We start from the raw sequence: 27966 nt of genomic DNA, 5'->3' as shown, positions 1-27966 counted from the left end.
TTTTGACTATTTTCTACATTGTAGAATAATAGTGAATGCATCAGAACTATGAAATAACACATATGGAATCATGTAGTAACCAAAAAACGGTTAAACAAATTAAAATATAGTTTAGATTTTAGATTCTTCAAAGTAGCCACCCTTTGCCTTGATGACAGCTTTACACACTCTTGGCATTCTCTCAACCAGCTTCATGAGGTAGTCACCTGGAATGCATTTCAATTAACAGTTGTGCCTTCTTAAAAGTTAATTTGTGGAATTTCTTTCCTTAATGCGTTTGAGCCAATCAGTTGGGTTTTGACAAGGTAGGGGTGGGCATACAGAAGATGGCCCTCCTATTTGGTAAAATACCAAGTTCATATTACAGCAAGAACAGCTCAAATAAGCAAAGAGAAACAACAGTCCATCATTACTTTAAATCATGAACTTTGAAAGTTTCTTCAAGTGCAGTCACAAAAACTATCAAGCGCTATGATGAAACTGTCTCTCATGAGGACCGCCACAGGAAAGGAAGACCCTGAGTTACCTCTGCTGCAGAAGATAAGTTCATTAAATTGCAGCCCAAATAAATGCTTCACAGAGTTCAAGTAACAGACACATCTCAACATCAACTGTTCAGAGGAGACTGCGTGAATCAGGCCTTCATGGTCAAATTTCTGCAAAGAAACCACTACTAAAGGACATCGATAAGAAGAAGATACTTGTTTGGGCCAAGAAACACGAGCAGTGGACATTAGACCGGTAGAAATCAATCAATCAATCAATCAAATTCATTTATAAAGACCTTCATACATCAGCTGAAATCTGTCCTTTGGTCTGATGAGTCCAAATTTGAGATTTTTGGTTCCACCCGCTGTGTTTGTGAGACGCAGAGTAGGTGAACGGATGATCTCCGCATGTGTGGTTCCTACCGTGAATCATGGAGGAGGAGGTGTGAGGGTGCTTTCCTGGTGATTTATTGGGCATTCAAGGCACACTTAACCAGCATGGCTACCACAGCATTATGCAGCGATACACCATCCCATTTGGTTTGCGCTTAGTGGGACTATCATTTGTTTTTCAACAGGACAATGACCCAAAACACATGTCCAGGCTGTGTAAGGGCTATTTTACCAAGAAGGAGAGTGATGGAGTGCTGCATCAGATAACCTGGCCTCCACAATCACCCGACCTCAACTCTATTGAGATGGTTTGGGATGAGTTGGACTGCAGAGTGAAGGAAAAGCAGCCAACAAGTGCTCAGCATGGAAACTCCTTCAAGACTGTTGGAAAAGCATTCCTCATGAAGCTGGTTGAGAGAATGCCAAGAGTGTGCAAAGCTGTCATCAAGGCAAAAAGGATGGCTAATTTGAAGATGCTCAAGGATATAATATATAAAATATATTTTGATTTGTTTAACACTTTTTTTGGTTACTACATGATTCCATATGTGTTATTTCATAGTTTGAATGTCTTCACTATTATTCTGCAATGTGGAAAATAGTTAAAATAAAGAAAAGCCCTTGAATGAGTAGGTGTGTCCACATTTTTGACTGGTACTGTAAATAATTGTATCTTACTGCTGTAGCTCACTGTTTGAGCTCTGTGGTAAAACCAACTCCCATATCTGGCTGATGTAGCCTGTGGTCATAGCTCACTGCTCCAGCTTTAACAGTTGGCCACTGAGCTAATGTCTGTGGTGCTATTAGCCTGTATCCAAAGAATGTCTATCTCTGTGTCTCCTGGTCTGTCAAAGCCAGCTCATCTATCCCTCTCTCTCTCTGTCACTGTTCTTTCAAAGCTAACTGGTGTCTTTCTCACTCACTGACTCACTCACTCTGGGCGGCAGGTAGCCTGGCAGTTAGGAGCATTGGGCCAGTAGCCGAAAGGTTGCTGGATCAAATCCCAGAGCTGGCAAGGCAGTTAATCTACTGTTCCCCGGGCACCGATGATGTGGATGTCTATTAAGGCAGCCCCCCACACCTCTCTGATTCAGAAGACACATTTCAGTTTAATGCATTCAGTTGTACAACTGACTAGGTATCCCCCCCTTTCCTTTCTCTCTCTCTCTGTCTCTCTTTCAGTCTCTCTGTCTCCCTGTTATCGCAAAGTGAATGTGTCTGTCCCCTTCTCTGAGTATCTGTGGTCTAACTCTCCGCTCTCTGTGTGTGGGCGGAAGGAGCAAGTCAAGCTAACTATTCCCTCTCTCTGTCCCCCTGTTATAGGAGTCTCTGGGGGAAGGCGGAGCCAGCATCCAGGGTGGCCCGGTGGAGGAGAGGAAGGAGAAGGTGCCCAGCCCTCACCTCAGCCAGCTGGTTGTTCTGACAGCCAGTGAGACACTCTACGGCCTGGCCCAGAGGCTGGTCGCAACAGAGTCACTGTAAGAGATGGTCTTTAGACCCCCATTTGAAATCCTGTTTATATCTATTTAGAAGTCCCTAGAGGGTGGTGGCCACTGAGGGTCGTTACAAATTAAATTATTCACAGAGCTCCAGAGTGTGACACTCTGACTTGGCTGTGCGAGTTATAAACTGTATTGGTAGCATCGATGCAAGCTGGACATTCTACACGCTCACCTCACTCCAAACCATGATTTGGTCAAACAATAGTGTGCATTACCCTCATCATTACTGTAATAAAAGTCTCTGCCCTGCCCCTGTGCCTGTTTCGCTGGGGCCTGTTGCTGAGCAAGCCACTGTCCTCCACACTCCGGGACACAAATGTTATGATTGTAGGCTGTAACATTTCAAAATCCGATTGGGAGAAAAACACAACTTTTGAAGTAACTACTGTTTTCACTGTTGAAGAGATCAGGGCTTAGGCTCTTAAGGGGTTTTAAAGGAAGGAAGAACGGAATGGTCCTTAGGGGAGAAGACATACAGCTGTCTAGCCCTGTGTGTAATTGTGCGGATGCCCCCCCCCCCCCTACCCCCACAGAGCAGTTACTGTAGCGGTGGAGGGGGCTTACACACCACCTAACCCCTCTGTCCTAGCACCCAGACATGCTCAGCATACAATACGCCATTTTGAATAAAGCCATTACTGACTATGGGAGCCTCGTAAAGGGCTGCTCTACCTTTAACAGCTCATTTAGCCATGCTTTAATGGAATAATCAATGAGGGCCCGCCACCCCAGGGCCCTGAGCAAAGATCAAGATTATAGTTGTGAAAGATAAGTGCCTCTTGTCATTGTCTAAATTTATATAGGCATAACCCGATAAATGTCAGGGCTCTGCTTGTTATCTCTCCCTGTGGTAACCATGAGATTTGTGGTCATGGTGGGCTGACGACTCACAGATAATGTCATTTTTCGAGTCCATAAAAACAAACGTGTTTGCCCACTCTTTTGTGGGAATGTTGTCATATTAAAGGGAGGCAGGAGCAAGCTGTGTGTATGTCTCGTGGCATATTGGACATCACTTGCGCTCGTTAATGTTTGATGGTTGAGTGTAATGCAATCTGGAAAGGTAATGGTCTTTGTTGAGGTTATAATTTTGTCCTAGATACTCGTTTATTTGGCCCACATAGATTTGCAATTTGTTTCGATGTGTATCAGGCCCGCTTTCAATTACCTCTCAGTAGGCAGCTAGTTTCTACTGCAACAAGCACTTATTAATAAAGAGTGTGTCAACACAATGTGGTTATGTAAGGATCATCTTGGATTACACATAACAGACATTCACATGTTTCGTTCATTTCTCTAACATCTGAAGGGGGCGTGTTGCATCACCAAATGAAAAACCCTGCAAGTGCAACTGTTGGTCCATGGCTAAACGATTTCGATTCATTCTCTCCTTCTCTCTCATACGTATCTCTTCCCAACTGAACTTTCGGCTCCAGCTCCAGCCTACTAAATAGCATTTCCTGCTGCCCTAGGATGTATCCTAAATGGCACCCTATTCTCTTCATGGTGTATTACATTTGACCAGAGCCTTGTGTGTCAAAAGTAGTGCACTATATAGAAAAGAGGGTGTAATTTGGGACACATCCCTAGTCCGTAGTATACAATATTGTTTATTTAACAGTTACCATACTGTTATAATGAGGTCCATTCATCTCTATGCCTTCCCCTTGACTTGCGTTGGCCTTGCCTTGCCTTCCCCTTGCCTTGCGTTGGCCTTGCCTTGCCTTCCCCTTGCCTTGCCTTCCCCTTGCCTTGCGTTGGTCTTGCCTTGCCTTCCCCTTGCCTTGCGTTGGCCTTGCCTTGCCTTCCCCTTGCCTTGCCTTCCCCTTGCCTTGCCTTCCCCTTGCCTTGCCTTCCCCTTGCCTTGCCTTCCCCTTGCCTTGTGTTGGCCTTGCCTTGCCTTCCCCTTGCCTTGCGTTGGCCTTGCCTTGCGTTGGCCTTGCCTTGCGTTGGCCTTGCCTTGCCTCCCCCTTGCCTTGCCTTCCCCTTGCCTTGCCTTCCCCTTGCCTTGCCTTCCCCTTGCCTTGCCTTCCCCTTGCCTTGCGTTGGCCTTGCCTTGCGTTGGCCTTGCCTTGCCTTCCCCTTGCCTTGCGTTGGCCTTGCCTTGCTTTGGCCTTGCCTTGCGTTGGCCTTGCCTTGCGTTGGCCTTGCCTTGCGTTGACCTTGCCTTGCGTTGGCTTGCCTTGCGTTGGCCTTGTCGCACGGCCAGTCATTAACGCTTATCACCAGATTTGCACTCAGTTGACTCTCTGCCCATCATTTAACTGAACTTATTTTCTTGAATTTTGTTTATGTAAAACAATTCAAAGGATAATAATAGCATTGATCATGCTGACACATTTGAAAAATGTCTTGCCCCATTTTTACACTGGACTAGCTATTATTTTTGTTTCTATGTTCTACTGTTGGTCCATGGCTAAACGATTTCGATTCATTCTCTCCTTCTCTCTCATACGTATCTCTTCCCAACTGAACTTTCGGCTCCAGCTCCAGCCTACTAAATAGCATTTCCTGCTGCCCTAGGATGTATCCTAAATGGCACCCTATTCTCTTCATGGTGTATTACATTTGACCAGAGCCTTGTGTGTCAAAAGTAGTGCACTATATAGAAAAGAGGGTGTAATTTGGGACACATCCCTAGTCCGTAGTATACAATATTGTTTATTTAACAGTTACCATACTGTTATAATGAGGTCCATTCATCTCTATGCCTTCCCCTTGACTTGCGTTGGCCTTGCCTTGCCTTCCCCTTGCCTTGCGTTGGCCTTGCCTTCCCCTTGCCTTGCCTTCCCCTTGCCTTGCGTTGGTCTTGCCTTGCCTTCCCCTTGCCTTGCGTTGGCCTTGCCTTGCCTTCCCCTTGCCTTGCCTTCCCCTTGCCTTGCCTTCCCCTTGCCTTGCCTTCCCCTTGCCTTGCCTTCCCCTTGCCTTGTGTTGGCCTTGCCTTGCCTTCCCCTTGCCTTGCGTTGGCCTTGCCTTGCGTTGGCCTTGCCTTGCGTTGGCCTTGCCTTGCCTCCCCCTTGCCTTGCCTTCCCCTTGCCTTGCCTTCCCCTTGCCTTGCCTTCCCCTTGCCTTGCCTTCCCCTTGCCTTGCGTTGGCCTTGCCTTGCGTTGGCCTTGCCTTGCCTTCCCCTTGCCTTGCGTTGGCCTTGCCTTGCTTTGGCCTTGCCTTGCGTTGGCCTTGCCTTGCGTTGGCCTTGCCTTGCGTTGACCTTGCCTTGCGTTGGCTTGCCTTGCGTTGGCCTTGTCGCACGGCCAGTCATTAACGCTTATCACCAGATTTGCACTCAGTTGACTCTCTGCCCATCATTTAACTGAACTTATTTTCTTGAATTTTGTTTATGTAAAACAATTCAAAGGATAATAATAGCATTGATCATGCTGACACATTTGAAAAATGTCTTGCCCCATTTTTACACTGGACTAGCTATTATTTTTGTTTCTATTGATTTTAATTAATATTTTTTTTCCCCACAACTATTCTATGTGGCTCAGTGTTTGTTAATGTATAGCTGTAGTGATTTAAACCCAGTGAATGTAAATACTCCCACTGTTTTAGGCTTCATGGCCTGATATGGTGCTGATTTAAACCAACAAGAAGGTGCATTATGACCTGGCCAAAACTCAATTTCAAGCTACTGTACATCCTACATCCTTCCACCTCCATCTGATGCTAGGACTGAAACTACCTCATTAATAAGCACAGGGGATCAAGAGAAGTTTCTAAAGCTCAGGAGAGAAAGGGGAAAATGGTCTGTCTGCAATATCCCAATCCATTCAGCTAAAGCCCCTGCTCCCCTCTCCCCTCCTACCCCTCTCCGTACCCCTCTAACACTGCTTCAATCTCTGATTTGGTGGGCTTATCTGCCTAGCTAAAAGTCTGTACTGATTTCACTCTCTGCCTCTCTTCACAGGGTGTTTCTGGCCGAGCAGTTTGGGTCCCTTCAGTCTCACCTGGATACTATGATGCCTGCAGCCAAGAAGCCGTTCCTCCAGCAGTTCTACTCACAGGTCAGTCAGTCCACAACTCTATGGATGTATCCCAAATGGCACCCTAATTCCCTAAAAAGTGCACAGGGGCATTGCACAGTCCGAATGGCACGAGACGTAAGTGATCTTTTTTCAATGTCATCAAGGTATGAAATTATTGTTATTTTCAAATACAATCTCTTTTTGCGGTTAATTGTGAACCATTTTTAGTGTACAAATTATAATAATTATTACCCGCCCCCCCGACCATTTGCGCCAACAAAAATAGACCTGTGTCTGAATCTAGTTGCCTACCCCTGTTATAGGGATTAGGATGCCAAATGACAAACCCTACACTACCCTTCAAAAGTTTGTGGTCACTTAGAAATGTCCTTGTTTTTTAAAGAAAATCAACTTTTTTGTCCATTAAAATAACATCAAATTGATCAGAAATACAGTGTAGACATTGTTAATGTTGTAAATGACTATTGTATCTGGAAACGGTTGATTTTGTATGGAATATAGGTGTACAGAGGCCCATTATCAGCAACCATCACTCCTGTGTTCCAATGGCACGTTGTGTTAGCTAATCCAAGTTTATAATTTTAAAAGGCTAATTGATCATTAGAAAACACTTTTGCAATTATGTCAGCACATCTGAAAACAGTTGTTCTGATTAAAGAAGCTATAAAACTGGCCTTCTTTAGACTAGTTGAGTATCTGGAGCATCAGCATTTGTGGGTTCGAAACAAAGACCTTTCTTCTGAAAGTCGTCAGTCTATTCTTGTTCTGAGAAATGAAGGCTATTCCATGCGAGAAATTGCCAAGAAACTGTAGATCTCGTACAATGCTGTGTACTACTCCCATTTTGAGCCTGTAATCGAACCCACAAATGCTGATGCTCCAGATACTCAACTAGTCTAAAGAAGGCCAGTTTTATTGCTTCTTTAATCAGAACAACTGTTTTCAGCTGTCATGTTATTAACTAGTGGTCGCGATCTCCTCTGACACACATGACCTTATCAGTGAGAGTGGAAATGACTGTTGACCACAAACTCTTCTCTATCAGCTTGATGTTTTTCAACGTGTGTGTACCATTACAGAGTCTTGAGGGTGCGTCAGAGTTTCACATTTTCAAAAAGGGACTCAAAATCAATATCTACCCTAAACGATTTTACACTTTCTAAAGTTCAATGCCTGGAGAAAATAACATTTGAACATTCTCAAATCTTTCTACTGACGTTTTTCACTTTTTCTGTCCTTACTTACTTTGTACACTGAGTAAAATGTACTGAGTGAGTATTGAATTGACACTGTCCTTGTTTATGGATGCGTCCTAAATGGAACACTATTCCATATACAGTATACTTCACTACTTCTGACCAGGGCCCTGATCAAAAGTAGTGCACTATGAAGGGAGTAGGGTGCCATTTATGACACAACCACTGTCCTTGTTTATACCATTCTCCTTGTTATTCGCTTATAGACTGTCTCCACGGCCAGTGAGCTACGTAAACCCATATGCTGGGTCGTGGCGGCCAAGGCTTTAGACTACGAACAGATGCTGCTGCTGATGGCTGCAGTTAAGTGGGACATTAGGGAGATAATGTCGCAGCACAATGTGTACGTGGACGTCCTGTTAAAGGTAATGTGGCATGTGTGTTTTAGTATGTGTGAATGTAATGACTAAAATATGGTGAAGGACGTGTATGTGTATATTCCAGTAATGGATTACTTCATAAGGTCATGTCTTTTTGTCATGTCATTGCTGTAATAATAAAGTGATGGATCAGGGTTCATGGCTGATTTTCCTGTATATATTTTCTGTAATAACCCTAAGAAGCTGTAAACTCCACATATAGAACGCATGCTGGCCTCTGAAACATAGTGGCGGTGTCACACAATCATGTCCAATGAGTTTATGTAGAGCTGACTTGGCTTAACCTGAAAAAGAGGTTTGTCTCTATAACGAAGTAGATAAATATAATAATTCCTTTAGAATGTATTTATTTCTATACAGTACCAGTCAAAAGTTTGGACACACCTACTCATTCAAAATGTTTTTCTTTATTTTAACTATTTTCTACATTGTTAAATAACACATGTGAAATCATGTAGTAACCAAAAAAAGAAACGTCCCTTTTTCAGGACCCTGTCTTTCAAAGATAATTTGTAAAAATCCAAACAACTTCACAGATCTTCATTGTAAAGGCTTTAAACACTGTTTCCCATGCTTATGAATGGACCAATGAACCATAAACAATAAATGAACATGCATCTGTGGAACGGTCGTTAACCTCTCTGGGATATGTGGGACGGTAGCATCCCACCTCGCCAAAAGCCAGTGAAAGTGCAGGGCGCCAAATTCAAAACAACAAAAATCTCATAATTAAAATTCCTCAAGCATAAAAGTATTTTACACCATTTTAAAGATACAATACTAGCCACAGCGTCTGATTTCAAAAATGCTTTACAGCGAAAGCACCACAAACAATTATGTTAGGTCACCACCAACTCACAGCAAAACACAGCCATTTTTCCAGCCAAAAAGCACAAATAGAGATCAAATTAATCACTAACCTTTGATGATCTTCATCAGATGACACTCATAGGACTTCATGTTACACAATACATGTATGTTTTGTTCGATAAAGTGCATATTTATATAAAAAAAATCTCATTTTACATTGGCGCGTTACGTTCAGTAGTTCTAAAACATGCGGTGATTGTGCAGAGAACCACATCAATTCACAGAAATAATCATAAATGTTGATGAAAATACAAGTGTTATACATGGAATTAGAGATATACTTCTCCTTAATGCAACCGCTGTGTCAGATTTCAAAAAAACTTTACGGAAAAAGTAAACCATGCAATAATCTGAGTACAGCGTTCAGACAACAAAGCCGCCAAAAAGATATCCGCCATATTGTGTAGTCAACATTATGTTGAAATAGCATTATAAATATTCACTTACCTTTAATGATCTTCATCAGAATGCACTCCCAGGAATCCCAGTTCCACAATAAATGTTTGATTTGTTCGATAAAGTTCATAATTTATGTCCAAATAGCTTCTTTTGTTAGCGCGTTTGGTAAACAAATCCAAACGCACGTTCAGGTCCAGTCGAACGTCGGATGAAAAGTTCAAAAAGTTATATTACAGCCCTTAGAAACTTGTCAAACTAAGTATAGAATCAATCTTTAGGATGTTTTTATCATAAATGTTCAATAATGTTCCAACCGGAGAATTCCTATGTCTGTAGAAAAGCAATGGAACGTGAGCTAACTCTCTCGTGACCGCGCCTCAGAGCCTGTGGCACTCTGCCAGACACCTGGCTCAATCCCTTCTCATCCACCCCCACTTCACAATAGAAGCTCAAAACAACGTTGTAAAGACTGTTGACATCTAGTGGAAGCCGTAGGAAGTGCAATATGACCCCATTTACACTGTATATTGGAATGGCAAAGAGTTGAAAAAGTACAAACTTCAGATTTCCCACTTCCTGGTTGGATTTTTCTCAGGTTTTCGCCTGCCATATGAGTTCTGTTATACTCACAGACATCATTCAAACAGTTTTAGAAACTTCAGAGTGTTTTCTATCCAATACTACTAATATGCATATATTAGCATCTGGGACAGAGTAGCAGGCAGTTTACTCTGGGCACCTTATTCATCCAAGCTACTCAATACTGCCTCCCTGTCACCAAGAAGTTAAGACACTAACAGCTTACAGATGGTAGGCAATTAAAGTCACAGTTATGAAAACTTAGGACACTAAAGAGGCCTTTCTACTGACTCTGAAAAACACCAAAAGAAAGATGCCCAGGGTCCCTGCTCATCTGCGTGTATATGCCTTAGGCATGCTACAAGGAGGAATGAGGATGCAGATGTGGCCAGGGCATTAAATTGCCTAAGACAGTGCTACAGGGAGACAGGACGGACAGCTGATCGTCCTCGCAGTGGCAGACCACGTGTAACAACACCTGCACAGGATTGGTGCATCTGAACATCACACCCGCGGGACAATCCCTCCCTCAGTGCTCAGACTGTAATAGGCTGAGAGAGGCTGGACTGAGGGCTTGTAGGCCTGTTGTATGGCAGGTCCTCACCAGACGTCACCGGCAACAACGTCGCCTATGGGCACAAACCCACCGTCGCTGGACCAGACAGGACTGGCAAAAAGTGCTCTTCACTGACAAGTCGCGGGTTTGTCTCACCAGTGGTAAGGGTCGGATTCGCGTTTATCGTCGAAGGAGTGAGCATTACACTGAGGCCTGTACTCTGGAGTGGGATCGATTTTGTATGTGGAGGGTCCGTCATGGACTGGGGCGGTGTGTCACAGCATCATCGGACTGAGGTGGTTGTCATTGCAGGCAATCTCAACGCTGTGCATTACAGGGAAGACATCCTCCTCCCTCATGTGGTACCCTTCCTGCAGGCTCATCCTGACATGACCCTCCAGCATGACAATGCCAACAGCCATACTGCTCATTCTGTGCGTGATTTCCTGCAAGACAGGAATGTCAGTGTTCTACCATGGCCAGCGAAGAGCCCGGATCTCAATCCCATTGTGCACGTCTGGGACCTGTTGGATCGGAGGGTGAGGGCTAGGGCCATTCCCCCCAGAAATGTTCAGGAACTTGCAGGTGCTTTGGTGGAAGAGTGGGGTAACATCTCACAGCAAGAACTGGCAAATCTGGTGCAGTCAATGAGAAGGAGATTTACTGTAGAACTTAATGCAGCTGGTGGCAACACCAAATACTGACTGTTACTTTTGATTTTGACCCCCCCCCCCCCCCTTTGTTATGGGACACACTATTTCATTTATGTTACGCACATGTCTGTGGATCTGGTAATATTTACACATGTTAAGTTTGTGAAAGTTTGTGAAAAATGAACGCAGTTGACAGCGAGAGGATGTTTATTTTTTTCCTGAATTTATATGTTATATTTTAATTTCTTCAAAGTAGCCACCCTTTTCCAACAGTCTTGAAGGAGTTCCCACATATGCTGAGCACTTGTTAGCTGCTTTTCCTTCACTCTGCGGTCAAACTCATTTCAAACCATCTCAATTGGGTTGAGGTCGGGTGATTGTGGAGGCCAGGTCATCTGATGCAGCACTCCATCACTCTCCTTCTTGGTCAACTAGCCCTTACACAGCCTGGAGGCGTGTTGGATCATTGTCCTGTTGTAGGTTCTAATTCTCAGAGTATAAAACTCAATGGACACTATGAAAGCTTAACCAAGTTTATTCTCCCAGGGGGTCAATACAGCTGCATTAGACAAAGACATTTTCACACAAGCACTGATATTTAACCGTTCCTCAAGGCTGAGTCTCCTCTTACACATCTGTATAAAACATCATTCTTTACTGCTAGGCAGGACACTAAGTGATATTGGCCATAAACTTTTGTTTCACCCTTAACGTGACCTGACCTGATCTCAACCCCCGTCCATCACTAATCCATGGCTCTCTCCCCTTATCAATGCCGTCAACATGTGATCGCTCCCCTACACTCAAAACACGGCTATCATGGTGCCTGGTACCAGACTGTGTCTCTTCTCCTCCCATAGTATCCCTCCCATAGGATCTCTGATAGCTAACAATAACATATCCTGACATAATGTAAATGTTATACATGACCCTCTCTCCCTCAGTGACATGAATAAGTATATTTCATATTCTCAGAACCCAACAGCACAAACCAGAAGGGATGGCGTATCGCTGCAAAATGCTGTGGTAGCCATGCTGGTTAAATGTTCCTTGAATTCTAATTAAATTACAAAGTCACCAGCAAAGCACCATCACACCTCAGCCTCTATGCTTCACGGTGGGAACCACACATGCGGAGATCATCCGTTTACCTAATCTGCGTCTCACAAAGACATGGCTGTTGGAACTAAAAATCTAAAATGTGGACTTACCAAACCAAAGGACATATTTCCACTGGTCTAATTGCTCGTGTTTCTTTCTTTGCGGCAATTTGACCATAAAGGCCTGATTCACACAGTGTCCTCTGAACAGTTGATGTTGAGATGTGTCTGTTACTTGAACTCTGTGAAGCATTTATTTGGGCTGCAATTTCTGAGGCTGGTAACTCTAATGAACTTATCCTCTGCAGCAGAGGTAACTCTGGGTCTTCCTTTCCTGTGACGGTCCTCATGAGATACAGTTTCATCATAACGCTTTATCTTTTTTGTGACTGCACTTGAAGGAACTTTCAAATTTCTTGAAATTTTCCGAATTGACTGACCTTCATGTCTTGAAGTAATGCTTATTTGAGCTGTTCTTGCCATAATATGGACTTAGCCCTATTTGGTAAAACACCATCTTCTGAATACCATCCCTACCTTGTCACAACACAACTGATTGGTTCAAATGCATTAAGGAAAGAAATTACACAAATTAACTTTTAACAAGGCACACCTGTTAATTGAAATGCGTTCCAGGTGACTAACTCATGAAGCTGATTGAGAAAATGCCAAGAGTGTGCACAGCTGTCAAAGGCAAAGGGTGTCAACTTTGAAGAATCTCAAAAATATATTTTGATTTGTTTAACACTTTTTTGATTACTACATGATTCCATATGTGTTACTTCATAGTTTTGATGTCTTCACTATTATTCTACAATGTAGAAAGTAGTACAAATAAAGAAAAACCCTTGAATGAGTCGGTGTTCAAAACCTTTTGACTGGTACTGTATATATTTTAATAGAATTGATTGTGTGGTGGAGCTGCGGACCCCTGACCATATCAGATCACACAATATACTGTATTGACATTACTTCTTAGCAAAGCATACTGTAACGACCCTAGCCTTTGTAAGCCCATTACCAAAGGAAATAGTAGTCATTCTCCTGGGGTGACCCATGTTCTCACCCCCCTAGGATGGTACTCTCTTCCACTGTTCCCTACTACAATAGCATTAAATATTATATATCAACCCAAGTAAAGATCTCCCCAAGGCACTAGCAATTACCATAAATATTCTACAGGATTATGCAAGGCATCCTTTAGTATAGTAGCTCTCACTCTGTTGAAGATTGATGAGTTTACCATAGTAGTTAATGGGTTGAATTTACACTGAGCTTCCCCTGTTCTCAAAGCACTTTACATTGTCTACAGACAACTCAATCACAGATCTAATCTCATCTACACTACATGGCCAAAAGTATGTGGACACTTGCTCGTTGAACATCCCATTAATATGAGGTTGGTCCCCCCTTTGCTGCTGTAACAGCCTCAACTCTTCTGGGAAGGCTTTCCACTAGATGTTGGAACATTGCTGCAGGGACTTGCTTCCATTCAGCCACGAGCGTTAGTGAGGTTGGACACTGATGTTTGGCGATTAGGCCTGGCTCGCAGTCGGCGTTCCAATTCATCCAAAAGCTGTTTGATGGGGTTGAGGTCAGGGCTCTGTGCAGGCCTGTCAATTTCTTCCACAGCAAACACAACAAGCAATGTTTGTATGGACCTTGCTTTGTGCACGGGGGCATTGTCACGTTGAAACAGGAAAGGGTCTTCCCTAAACTGTTGCCACAAAGTTGGAAGCACAGAATCGTCCAGTATGTCATTGTATGCTGTAGTGTTAGGATTTCCCTTTACTGGAACTAGGGGGCCTAGCACAAACCATGAAAAACAGCCCCAGACCATTATCCCTCCTCCACCAAACTTTAAAGTTGGCACTATGCATTCGGGCAGGTTGCATTCTCCTGGCATCCACCAAACCCAGATTTTTCAGACTGCCAAATAGTAAAGCGTGATTTATCACTCGAGAGAAAGCGTTTCCACTGCTCCAGAGTTCACTGAGCTTTACACCATTCCAACCGACGCTTGGCATTGCACATGGTGATCTTAGGCTTGTGTGCGACAACTTGGAATGGAAACCCATTTCATGAAGCTCCCAACGAACAGTTATTGTGCTGACGTTGCTTCCAGAGGCAGTTTGGAACTCGATAGTGACTGTTGCAACCGAGGACAGACGCGCTTCAGCACTCGGCGGTCCCGTTCTGTAAGCTTGTGTGGCCTACCATTTCGCGGCAGAGTCGTTGTTGTTGTTGTGCCTAGACTTTTCCACTTCACAATAACAGCTCTAGCAGGTCAGAGATTTGACGAACTGACTTGTTGGAAAGGTGGCATCCTATGACTGTGCCACGTTGAAAATCACTGAGCTCTTCAGTACGGGCCATTCTACTGCCAGTGTTTGTCTATGGAGTTTGCATGGCGGTGAGCTCGATTTTCTAAACGGATCAGCAGCAGGTGTGACTAAAATAGCCAAATCCTCTAATTTGAATGGGGTGTCCACATACTTTTGTGTATTTTAGTTAAGCTAGACCACGTGACTATTTTGTGTTATCTTGAAAAGGGATTGGTACTACTATTTCAATGCATTTGTTTATCTGTTTATAGCAAGTTTATAGCGGTTGCCCAGTTGGACAGCTTTGTATTTGTACCACAGTAGTTCAGGTTAAGTGCTGTTCTTATGGATCCCACAGTACAGCACACTTACAGTACCTCAAGGGAAACCAGCTAGGCACCACACATCCCCCATACATGGCCATCTCTCTCCTATTCCCCCTATGAACATTCAGTTGCACTGCAGGAAGAAAAACATCACAAATACTTTTTGTAGTTGCAATGGCATTTTTTTTTCAGCGAGGCTTCCTGGTTAGGAACTAAAGATGACACCTCTCTTTTGAGACTGCCTATTTGAAATGTATTTGAAATGCAGTGAGATCTTTCAAATATAGATTATTTTTTAAATCAAATTTTCCAGTAATTCCGGAAGCACAAGGTCATCGATAACTTTTAATCTCTTTCAACATGTCGAGATCTTTGTTTAAAGTTTTCTGTTCTCATTCCCGTAACCACTCCGAGAGGTCTTCCGATATCAATTATTTGCCAGTTAGGATTTGAATAATTCATATAATGGAAGAAGTTTGGGGAGTTTAATGTAGATTCAGGAAGCTAAGTTTGAGGTTTGTTAAGGAAAGGTGAGTTTCTTAGGTCCTCTCTTGTAACTATCTCCAGGCTTAAAGTTCTCTTCCCAAATGAGTATCAAATCGTTATTCATTCCTTCAACTTATCCCATCATGCATTTTGCATGGGGACGTGTGGCTCGGCGTGGCGTGATGAGCATGAAGCCGGAGCATACGGAGAGAGGGGGCCCTAGTGTTGAGGAACAGATGGGGGTTTTGCAGTGGTAGCGTGACCGTGGGCCTTATTTGCGAGGCGGAAGCTAAGAGAATCTCCCAAATATGCATAAGCATTTCTGTCTGAGCAGCCATAGCTTTAAATCCCAAACCACATCGAGCAAACCACTACACAGCCTCCAATTCTAATGAAAAACTCAGGCTCACCTTTCTGGATCTGTGAATCGGCTGGCTGGAAGACGGCTCTCTGCGAGCATTATTAAGCCGCTCTAAGCCAAACTAATTATGTTTAAGCCAAATAGTCAGAGGAAAAGTGTCTGCCTCACTGACTTGATTTAAACGCATTTGCCATATTGATGATCGCAGCGGAGCTAAGAGTTTAATTTACACGACAAGATGAGAGTAACGGTCAGGCTGAGATGTATGCTGCTCATCCAATCTTTTTCTGAGGTAGACATAGTATGGTAGTGGTGTGCGGGTCAGCTGTTTGTTCACCTGCCCGCAATTGCTAATAACCCACCCCCCCGACTATATTTAATAACGTGAAAATCGGAGGCCTGCACCCAACCCTCACCCACTAATATAGAATATGTGCTCTAGGCTACAATCACAAAGGGAAAAACCATTTTTGGACACGGGGTGCAGGATTTCTTTTTACGGATTTAAATGTTTCTGCTTATAATTTTCGACATTTTAGTATGCTATTTGTTAGTCAACTTGTCTATAATTAGATACATGCAGCTTCTCATCTGTCATTATACGTATGTTGCCGCCAAATGTCCTAGAAGACTAAATAAACCCTTGCTCACCAGAATATCATAAATCGATAGAATAATTACTTCAATCTAGTTCAATTTTCTGCTTCTTTCACAGAGCCAAGACATTTAGGGACTTGGGAGAAAATGCAGAAATTCAACCCTCCAAAAAACAGAACTTTTTTTCTGTGCAAAACCGAAAGACGTCAGTTTGACCGGTTGTAAGGAAATAGAAAGCTGTGAAAACGACCCATGTTTCTGATAAGGTTTCAGTATGGCTTGGATGCATGTTTTATATGGCACTATCAGCTTTTATGATGCTGATAAAGATAGCACCTATACAGACAGTATCTAGCTGCACATTCACATTCTCTCAAGATCTGAAATGAATAAATAATATTTCTACACCAAAGAATGTGCCTACATTTGGTGTATCATTGAACTGCAAGAAATGCTGAGAGGTTATAGACCTACAGTCAGTGTCCAGATTTCAGTTTCCATTTAACCCATCTAAACAGTAGGCTACGGTTCCCTTGACGTGCGATAGGCCTGTTTGAAGTCCCTTCTTGTGACTGTCGAATTTGTATAGCGCCTCACAATCATCACACATAACATAGCCTGCTATCATCCTCTTTTACCACTTCAACAAATCTTTCCCAAACATGACTTTTCTGTCCCTCCCTTCTCTTTATTTTCAACTCTCTATTTCACAGCTTTTCTCTTTTTGAATTAAATTCGGACCTTTTTGCCTCCGTGTATCGACGTTATCTTTTTCTGCCCGTTACCAAAAGCACTTGGCGGTTGGCGTGTAAGTTATTCAGCGTGCGTACAGTTGGTCCCTAAAGCTTAGGCTAATGCACTAATGCCAGATGGCCTAAAATAATAAAATAAAAACCTCAACGTAGCCTATAGATATAAATTACACAATAATTACACTTTTATGGACTTTTTAAAGGTATTGTTTTCTTTTTATTCAGCCCGCCCGCCCGCCACCCACCCTTCATCCACACAATATTTAATGACCCTAAACCCACCCGCACCGTGGATATAAGCGCGGGGAACTGCGGGTTATGAGTCAACCCAATGCATCACTACAGTATGGTTTATGATTGACAAGTTATTGATACAGGGTTGTATTTTAGAGGAGATTATGTATGTTGTATTCATGAGTTTGTGTTGAATATTAGCATCCGATATTGGCATATATTTGCATTTAGATTGGAAATTGTGTCAGGGCTATTCAAAATGTGAGCGTTTGATGGCACACATTTGTTGTTTGAAAATACATTGAATACAGTCCTTGGGTACTTTCATGCATCAAAATAATGTGTGGGAAAATCCATTTTTAGGTTTATGACTGTATGATGATTTTATTTCTCCTCGTGAATTCTGCCAGTTCAGATGCAATTGTGACGGTTTTCTTCCGCTGAAGTATTGGAGGACCAAAATGCAATATCTTTAATATCGACGATAAACGAGAACACTACAAAATACAAAACAACAAAAGTGAAAACCGAAACAGTCCTATTTGGTGCAATGACACAAAGACATTAGACAATCACCCACAAAATACCCACAGAATATGGCTGCCTAAATATGGTTCCCAATCAGAGACAACGATAGACAGCTGCCTCTAATTGAGAACCAATCTAGGCAACCATAGACCTACAAACTACCTAGAAAGGGGACAGCCCCATAAACATACAAAAAACCATCCCCCATGTCACACCCTACCCAAAATAAAAAATAAAAAACAAAGATAACTAAGGCCAGGGCGTGACAAACTTGTACAACCTTTTTAGTGAAAAATGTGTCACCTTCAATTCCCTTTCCGGTGTTCTGCAGTTTGCCAACATGAACCACTCCACCCTTCACCGTAATTACCTCCATTCAAATCTAATTGAAAATTGCAGACTCTGTAACAAGCGTACAAGCTTCTGGTACAGTGAGTGAGTGAGGAAAACATTTAACCTTTTTCTGACACCCCAGTCTGTACTATTGTGGCGTTTGTATCAGCAACAAACAAGGTGTAAGAACACGGTGAAACATGTAGCTTTTGGCATATGGAGAGCGTCAGAGAGATGGGTCTTTGTGTCTAAAAAGCAACATACATTTTTTGGGGTGAAATTAAAGAAAAATGAAAAAGGCCTGACCAGCTGCATCAACACGTCCATGACTGATGTGTCTCTGCTGCTCATGTTGGAATGGAGCGCGGCCAGCAGCCATCTTGTATGGCAAGGGTTGCTAGGACATCTGTGGTGCAGGGGGAGTATGTGAGGGCTGAAAGTTTGGATGGATGTCTGCTCAACTGTGTTAATGAGAACTCATGTCGACCAACATTATTCTCCAGCTCAGCTGTAGAACTGGGTGTTAGCTCATCAACACACAAAATACAAAGTACAATCAACAATACTAATGAAAGTATCTCTGCTTTAAAACATAGCCAACTAGTCGTGAAACCCAGAATGATGTCTTTGTAAAATATTTATCAGTTGACCAAACAAAAACGAACAAAATGTTATGGTTTTTCTATTCCTCAGGAGTTTGAGGAGTTTAACAAGAGGCTGGGTGATGTGTCCAGACACGTCCGGGTCCCTCTGCCTGTGTCTAACGTCCTGTGGGAACACTGCATCCGTCTGGCCAACAGGACTCTGGTGGAGGGGTAAGTTGTTTACTTGCATATGAAAATACAGTGACTGATTTCTACATAAAACCAGGAATGTTTCATCAGATATCACCAGAGAAGCCAGTAGGCTTCAGAAGAAGGAGGAACAACTCCTGCATCCTTACTTTGATTTACAAAACAATTTAATTGATTTCTAGATAAAACACTTTTTCAGCAGATACAGTATACTGCAGCCTTCATCAAGGGGCTGAGTGGTGCCTGATGAGTCATGTTCATTCCATTTAATAAAACCTTTCCAAAAATAGTAAATAATGTCTCTCTGTACCCACTTACAGTTTATGTGATAGTATATTTCAAAGGTACGAATCAGCGATTTAAAAAAATATGTATATGCTTTTAAAAAATATATATATATAATAAATATGTGTATGCTTTTTTTTATGAGCAGCAAAATGCTGCTGACTAGTTGTAATGCCAGCAAATATATTATGATAAGCACAGCAGGAAAAATAATATCTGTGAACATAAACCTACTGCTCATTCAATTATGGTTTATAGTGAGTTTATTACCACATGCTAATATGTACCTGTGGAATAGCAGGATTTACTGCCAGTGGATAGGAGAGGTGTGGACATTTTAGCTGCCTCGTTCATCTCTTATTGTGACGTCTTTTTGGTCGAGGGGCCCGTTCCTTGCTCCCGGGGTACACTCGTAAATATCAGCTGGGACGCATGTCATAGGCTGAATACCTCAAGTGAGTTATTGAATAAGGCCGTATTGGAGTCCCTGTCGTCTCCCGCAGTAAGGTATGACCACAAGGTGCTTCGAGCCCCAACATCGATCAAGAAAAGTTTGATTCTCTGTTCTTTACTCCCCCCCCCCTATTTTTTTCTTCTCAAGGTTTGAACATCCTCTTGATGGAACATCTGCTTGTCATAAATAAATAAAAAACGAAATGTTAGAGTACCGCAAAGGAACGCGCTGATTGCCTAGATAAGCACTCAAAACATGAGTGCTCACAGCTTTTCTTCAGCTTTCTCTGACATTCTCCCGAGACAACTCCTCTTCAGTCCTCTTATCCCCTCCATATGGTAGCAACTAGCTAACTCTCTCTGCCTCCTTCTCCCCAACCCCAACACCATCCCAGGACTGTTATACGTTCTGTTATAGAGACCCCACAGGGAACATGTCTGACACGAGGCTGGCCTGAGTCTCCTCTAAACACTTGACACATCCGAAATGGCTCCCAAAACCACCTGCTCCATTCCCATCTCCATTGCTAGTGAGTCAAAGGTTTGGGGCCTAATGCATTTTCCCTCAAATCAGCACTTGTACCCTTTCTCTGCACAGTGCATTGTTCATGGTGGTGTGTGTGGGTGTATGCGTGCGTGCACTCTTGTCTGAGTGTGCGTGTGTGAAAGCATCTGTGAAATATAAGTACTGGCAGGCAGAGTTTTATACGGCCAGGTGAGACATCCTCTTTATGCCTGAGAGACATGGCATTAATAGGGGGGAGGGGGGGTAAAAAGCTTTCATAATGCCCCTGACCATCTTGTGATGAAGTGGGAAAAAGATGAGGCACAAGCACAACATCTATAAGAGTGTTAAATTGTGAAACCGGCAGGGAAGTGCGTACAGTGTTTTTTGCACCCAGGTTGATTGTGCTGAGCTTTATTGAGCTGGAAGTTCAGGGTTTTAGTTCTAAGGACAGAACTAGGGTTAGTTAGGGTTTTAGTTCTAAGGACAGAACTAGGGTTAGTTAGGGTTTTAGTTCTAAGAACAGAACTAGGGTTAGTTAGGGTTTTAGTTCTAAGGACAGAACTAGGGTTAGTTAGTGTTTTAGTTCTAAGGACAGAACTAGGGTTAGTTAGGGTTTTAGTTCTAAGGACAGAACTAGGGTTAGTTAGGGTTTTAGTTCTAATGACAGGACTATGGTTAGTTAGGGTTTTAGTTCTAAGGCCAGGACTAGGGCTCCGGAGTGGCGCAGCGGTCTAAGGCACTGCATCTCAGTGCTAGAGGCGTCACTACAGACACCATGGTTTGAACCCAGGCTGTATCACAACCGGTCGTGATTTGGAGACCCATAGGGCGGCGCACAGTTGACCCAGCATCGCCCGGGTTTGGCTGGGTAGGCCATCAATGTAAATAAAAATTTGTTCTCAACTGACTTGCCTAGTTAAATAAAGGTTCAATTAAAATAATATTAAAAAATATCACAATACAGTAGTTAGGAAAAGACACCCAAAAGTGTACAACTAACATGTAATAAACTGTACACTCTTCAAACTCTTCATTCTCTGCTCGACACATCACCATGGACATGATCTGTGTATCAGTATTAGACCTGTGAAGCTACTTCACAAGAGTCTGCCTCTCTCAGCTCCCCATCCCAGACTGGGATTAGTCTAGTCTCTGGTGTTCCCTCCCCTCCGTATCCCCAAGGTCCTGGTCTGACTGCATCCCAAATGACTATATAGGCATTCCCTATATAGTGCACCAGTTTGGGCCCTGTGGGCACTGGTCAAAAATAGGAATAGGGTGCCATTATAGACACAGCCTGAGTGTCACGGTACTGTGCCTCCTATCACCTCCATCCCTCCACTATGGTAGAGTGGCCAGGCGTGGTCTGTTTGTCTGATACAGTATCTTCGCCTCCCACTCCCAACTGGACTCCTCAGAGAGGAGCTAGAGCCGCTTGACAGTCTGACTCACCACTCACCGTCTCACCCCAGGGGACTCTGGAAACCTCAGAGAGAGGAGGAAGGGAGGGAGATATAGATGTAGGGAGGTAAGGAGAGAGAGAAAGAGAGAGGGCAGGAGAAGGATGGAGAGAGAGAAAGCGAGAGAGGAGAGAGATGTAGACTCTGGCCGTATCTATTTTCCCCTGAAAGCAATAACAGCTCTGTCAGGACCAGAAGAAACATGGATGTCAGCAGCTACTGATCTGGTGGACTTGATTCCACTCCGTTACACACATACACAAACACAGACATACACAAACACACACACTCACAGACACACACATACACAAACACACACAAGGGAACAGTCAGATGTGACGGGCACTCCGACTGAGGACCCTCAAATCCAGATCTCCACACGGTGTGAAGAGACAGTTTGTGAAGTTATCAAGTGAACAATGAATATTAAGTATTTACTTGTTGGCCTTTTTACAAAACAAACCCTTGAACTGTCCGAGACAAAAGATGCCTTGAAGAAAACAGCAGAATTAAGAGTTATTAGATTTATTAACTCTCTGTCGATTTCAGATTTTCTCCTTTGACATTTTTGTTTTTCATTCTTGTGCCTTGGGCATCAAGATTTCAAATGTCATGTTTTTAGAACGTTGCTCATAAACAACTTTGGATTCTGAAACGTCTCTCAACAAAAACTAAACTTATGTAACTTATTCTGTATCTTATTCTGTACTGTCTGACAGAAATAATACAAAATTCAACAAAGTCAACTTGTGTCTCCTGTTCCGTCATGTAGCTATGGTAATGTAAAGAAGTGCAGTACTGATGGGCGGCCTCTGATGCAGCTGGACTTCCAGCAGTTCCTGATGAAGCTGGAGAAGCTGACAGACATGAGGCCCATCCCTGACTGAGAATGACATGGAGCAGTTCATCAAGAACCACAGGGTGAGGAATGCTCACGGCAGCTTTGGAGTTATCAGAATAATTATTCACTCAGTCTGCTCAATGTGCTTCGATTAATTCTACTTAGGAGCACGGGACTCACCCCGTTTACCAGCAATGTGTAGCACAAACATGGATATGTGTAGTAAAAACAATAGTTAATCAGTTACTATAGCCAGCTGTGACGAAAGACTAAAGACTATCTGAGGCTGAAGGCTATCTGAGATTGTCTGAGACTAAAGGCTATCTGAGGCTAAAGGCTATCTGAGGCTAAAGGCTATCTAAGACTAAAGGCTATCTGAGAATAAAGGCTATCTGAGATTGTCTGAGACTAAAGGCTATCTGAGACTAAAGGCTATCTGAGGCTAAAGACTATCTGAGACTAAAGGCTATCTGAGACTAAAGGCTATCTGAGACTAAAGGCTATCTGAGACTAAAGGCTATCTGAGCCTAAAGGCTATCTGAGACTAAAGGCTATCTGAGACTAAAGGCTATCTGAGACTAAAGACTATCTGAGATTGTCTGAGACTAAAGGCTATCTGAGACTAAAGACTGAGACTAAATGCTATCTGAGACTAAAGGCTATCTGAGACTAAAGACTATTTGAGACTAAAGGCTATCTTAGATTGTCTGAGACTAAAGGCTATCTGAGACTAAAGGCTATCTGAGACTAAAGGCTATCTGAGATTGTTTGAGACTAAAGGCTATCTGAGACTAAAGGCTATCTGAGACTAAAGGCTATCTGAGACTAAAGGCTATCTGAGACTAAAGATTATCTGAGATTAAAGACTATCTGAGACTACAGGCTATCTGAGACTAAAGGCTATCTGAGACTAAAGACTGTCTGAGAATGTCTGAGACTAAAGGCTATCTGAGACTAAAGACTATCTGAGACTAATGGCTATCTGAGACTAAAGACTCTTTGAGAATGTCTGAGACTAAAGGCTATCTGAGACTAAAGGCTATCTGAGACTAAAGGCTATCTGAGACTAAAGACTATCTGAGATTGTCTGAGACTAAAGGCTATCTGAGACTAAAGGCTATCTGAGGCTAAAGACTATCTGAGACTAAAGGCTATCTGAGACTAAAGGCTATCTGAGACTAAAGGCTATCTGAGACTAAAGGCTATCTGAGCCTAAAGGCTATCTGAGACTAAAGGCTATCTGAGACTAAAGGCTATCTGAGACTAAAGACTATCTGAGATTGTCTGAGACTAAAGGCTATCTGAGACTAAAGACTGAGACTAAATGCTATCTGAGACTAAAGGCTATCTGAGACTAAAGACTATTTGAGACTAAAGGCTATCTTAGATTGTCTGAGACTAAAGGCTATCTGAGACTAAAGGCTATCTGAGACTAAAGGCTATCTGAGATTGTTTGAGACTAAAGGCTATCTGAGACTAAAGGCTATCTGAGACTAAAGGCTATCTGAGACTAAAGGCTATCTGAGACTAAAGATTATCTGAGACTAAAGACTATCTGAGACTACAGGCTATCTGAGACTAAAGGCTATCTGAGACTAAAGACTGTCTGAGAATGTCTGAGACTAAAGGCTATCTGAGACTAAAGACTATCTGAGACTAATGGCTATCTGAGACTAAAGACTCTTTGAGAATGTCTGAGACTAAAGGCTATCTGAGACTAAAGGCTATCTGAGACTAAAGGCTATCTGAGACTAAAGACTATCTGAGATTGTCTGAGACTAAAGGCTATCTGAGACTAAAGGCTATCTGAGACTAAAGGCTATCTGAGACTAAAGACGATCTGAGACTAAAGACGATCTGAGACTAAAGACTATCTGAGACTAAAGACTATCTGAGAATAAAGGCTATCTAGGACTGAAGACTGAGACTAAAGGCTATCTGAGACTAAATACTATCTGAGAATGTCTGAGACTAAAGGCTATCTGAGACTAAAGACTATCTGAGACTAAAGACTATCTGAGACTAAAGACTATCTGAGACTAAAGACTATCTGAGATTGTCTGAGACTAAAGGCTATCTGAGACTAAAGGCTATCTGAGACTAAAGGCTATCTGAGACTAAAGACGATCTGAGACTAAAGACGATCTGAGACTAAAGACTATCTGAGACTAAAGACTATCTGAGAATAAAGGCTATCTAGGACTGAAGACTGAGACTAAAGGCTATCTGAGACTAAATACTATCTGAGAATGTCTGAGACTAAAGGCTATCTGAGACTAAAGACTATCTGAGACTAAAGACTATCTGAGACTAAAGACTATCTGAGTTGGTCTGAGACTGACTAAAGGCTTTCTGAGACTAAAGACTATCTGAGACTAAAGACTATCTGAGACTAAAGGCTATCTGAGACTAAAGGTTATCTGAGACTAAAGACTATCTTTGACTAAAGACTATCTGAGATTGTCTGAGACTAAGGGCTATCTGAGACTAAAGGCTATCTGAGACTAAAGGCTATCTGAGGCTAAAGGCTATCTGAGACTAAAGGCTATCTGAGACTAAAGGCTATCTGAGACTAAAGGCTATCTGAGACTAAAGGCTATCTGAGACTAAATACTATCTGAGACTAAAGACTATCTGAGATTGTCTGAGACTAAAAGCTATCTGAGATGGTCTGAGACCAAAGACTATCTGAGATTGAAGGATCTCTGTCCATAATATGTGTACGTCTGTCTGTCTGTCCCACAAGGAGTACTCCATGAAGCAGCTGGCCAACCTGGTGCACGTGTGTCTGGGCTCTCACATAAACAAGAAGGCCTGGCATAAACTCCTGGCAGCCATCGACGACATCGACAGACCAAAGCGATAGAGACAGACAGGCATGGTTATTGTATTTAAGGTGGCTTCTAAACATGAGGCTCAATTTTAGAATGCCGAGGGTTAGAATCCTCACAAACCCAACAGGAACAGAAAAGAAGCAATGAAACAAGAACTTCTGCTTATAAATACACTCATACAAGCATGTTTCAGTTATCTGACTAACTCACTACATATAGGCTACAATTCTACATGCCCCTCGTGGATATCCAATATCCACAAACATGCTGCTTACAGTTTCACTGTGTTTTGTAAGTTACCACAGAGATGCTCCATTCTCCTGTTCATCGTGAATAGAGTGTACATGTTTATGAGGAAGGACTCTGGGTTTTTAAGATAAACTACTTGAAATGCTGAATGATACTCCATGACGTTTTATTTTTCTCCTACTGTTTGTCTATAGCATAATGTGCTTCTGTAAACAGCTCAGGAGCAACGTTGACCCTGGGGAAAAACTGAATCGTTTAACATTTTCTTTTTGACTATAATGTGACAGATATGGCTGAGTTGAGAAAACAGACACTTTTCCATAGAAATCCAGATAGTGTATTTCTCCAGGTATAACATGCACTCACAAACACAGTTTCTGAAAAAGCATGGTATGTTAATTGAAGTACTTCCCTTTCAGGTTACGCCTATGGAGACATCTGGTCTAGTGCCCTTTAAATGTCCATTAATGATGTTGATGATGATGATGACAGCACTGTTTTTTTGTGTTGTTCCAGTGGTGTGGGATGAAGTCACCCCAGACACTGAGCTTCGGTCAGTTTTGCGTTTCCCCCACTAATGGTTAAGGTTAGGATTGGGGGAGCGAAAGCTGATCCTAGATCTGTACCTAAGGGTATCTTCACCCCTGAGCTTGTTCCAGTCCAGGACTATTACTGTACCTGGGCTGTTTGTTATGTCCAAAAATGATTTATCCTGATACACCAAGTTAAAATTATATGTTGTCATCTTGTCTCTAATAAAATGTTCTGTTTTACACTGAGTGCACAAAACATTATGAACACCTGCTCTTTCCATGACATAGACTGACCAGGTGAAAGCTATGATCACTTGTTAAATACACTTCAATCAGTGTAGATGAAGGGGAGGAGACAGGTTAAATAAAACAATTCAGACATGGATTGTGTATGTGTGCCATTCAGAGGGGGAATGGGCAAGACTTTGCTCGGTTTTTCATGCTCAACAGTTTCCTGTGTGTATCAAGAATGGTCCACCACCCAAAGGACTTCCAGCCAACTTGACACAACTGTAGGAAGCATTGGAGTTAAAATGGGCCAGCATCCCTGTGGAACGCTTCAACACCTTGTAGAGTCCATAACCATTCAATATGTTCAAAGTTAACATTATACACAGTGTACAAAACATTAAAGGCACCTTCCTAATCTTGAGTTTGCCTTTTTTAAGGGCCAAAGGGGGTATGCAACTCTGCAACTCAATATTAGGAAGGTGTCTTTAATGTTTTGTACACTGGGTATAATGTTGATTTTGAACATATTGAATGGTTATAGATGATATACTAGGTCTAACGTGCATCCGCTGCACTGGTTTAGTTCCTAGTCATATCATAAGAAGGAGTTTAATTGTCCAAACACACAACCTCCACCATTGTCTCTGCATCTCTCCTTGTGATAAGATGAGGAAAAATAGTAGTTTTTGACACCGAAACAACGTAAATGATTCAATAGTTTTTTGTTGCATTACGGTTCCAAGATGATAATGTAAATGTGTAAAACATACGTTTTATTTCTGTTGTGTCACTTTGGATTCCAGACTTTTTATACACGATAAGTACTGGAAGTGTGCTATCTGTTTACTGGCGGTACGCTGTATCTGGTTGTCAAATGTAAAATAATATAAAATAAACTACATTATGATAAAGCTCAAGTGCACTATTGTAATTTTTAAAAATATATATTACATCTTGGTGCTGTAGCCTAAATCAAGGTGATTATACCTGAACACAATAAACAGTGTTTAAATCCAGTCTTGTGCATGTTGTCTGACTTCTCCTTATTCTGCAGACAGCCAGACTTTATTAAAACTCAAGGCAAAATGTAATCTCAACCTTTATTCCTTTACCTCGGTCAAGAATACCTCCAATCACCCATCTGTCATATGGCTGTCAACTAATACAATTATATTTTCTAAAACTATAGAATATTTCATTCCAACCACACTCCTCAGCACCAGTGCTTTGCTGGCAGTTTATAATAGTTTTTATTTTCAATCACAATCCTTCTTTTCCCTCTGATTCCTGTTTCTGGTGGAATATGGGCAATGTAAGAAGAAGTAATGAATTCGCCTGCAGCGGGGGGTATAATCAATGACCAGTCAGAGAGAGAACAGAGCTGAGCTTCACACGCCTGGCTTTAATAGGGGAATGCTAGTAGCTGGCTGGTGGTCTGACTGACCTTGCTCCACCAGACACACTGCCCCTGGTCTGGTCCAAGCATGGACAGTGTGTGTGGGTGTTAAACCTGGACTAACACTACCCCTGGAGTCCTATAACTACACTAGGAAATGAGAGAGGGAGAACTTTGGGGAAATGAAAAGAGGGCGTATCTCAAGCGGCAAGGGGAATCCTTGAGAAGATTGAAAAGAGTAGGGTAAAGGGACGTGAAGATGAAATTCTGTTAGAT

At 42.4% G+C, this 27966-nt stretch overlaps 1 protein-coding gene across 1 annotated transcript; it reads left to right on the top strand.

Annotated features, from left to right (window-relative positions):
• The first annotated feature begins 919 nt into the window (after positions 1 to 919).
• On the top strand, positions 920 to 27211 carry LOC110496642 (syndetin-like). Its single transcript, XM_036953419.2, has 7 exons — positions 920 to 931; positions 2205 to 2359; positions 6294 to 6390; positions 7835 to 7993; positions 18800 to 18921; positions 22379 to 22527; positions 25194 to 27211. Exons 1-6 carry the CDS (start codon positions 920 to 922, stop codon positions 22491 to 22493), a joined length of 660 nt encoding a protein of 219 aa, XP_036809314.2. The 3' UTR covers positions 22494 to 22527; positions 25194 to 27211.
• Positions 27212 to 27966: the final 755 nt, after the last annotated feature.

Source organism: Oncorhynchus mykiss, chromosome 18, assembly GCF_057628025.1.
Source record: "Oncorhynchus mykiss isolate SJ-2025 chromosome 18, ASM5762802v1, whole genome shotgun sequence".
Classification (NCBI taxonomy): domain Eukaryota; kingdom Metazoa; phylum Chordata; class Actinopteri; order Salmoniformes; family Salmonidae; genus Oncorhynchus; species Oncorhynchus mykiss.
The sequence above is the reverse complement of the archived record's forward strand: the minus strand, read 5'-3'. Positions and strand labels throughout refer to the sequence as shown.

Bases quoted from the DNA above. Each gene is read 5' to 3' on its own strand.
- LOC110496642 (XM_036953419.2), top strand. The intron at 6,391-7,834 runs GTCAGTCAGTCC...ATTCGCTTATAG, and splicing joins TCCAGCAGTTCTACTCACAG to ACTGTCTCCACGGCCAGTGA. The intron at 18,922-22,378 runs GTAAGTTGTTTA...TCCGTCATGTAG, and splicing joins AACAGGACTCTGGTGGAGGG to CTATGGTAATGTAAAGAAGT.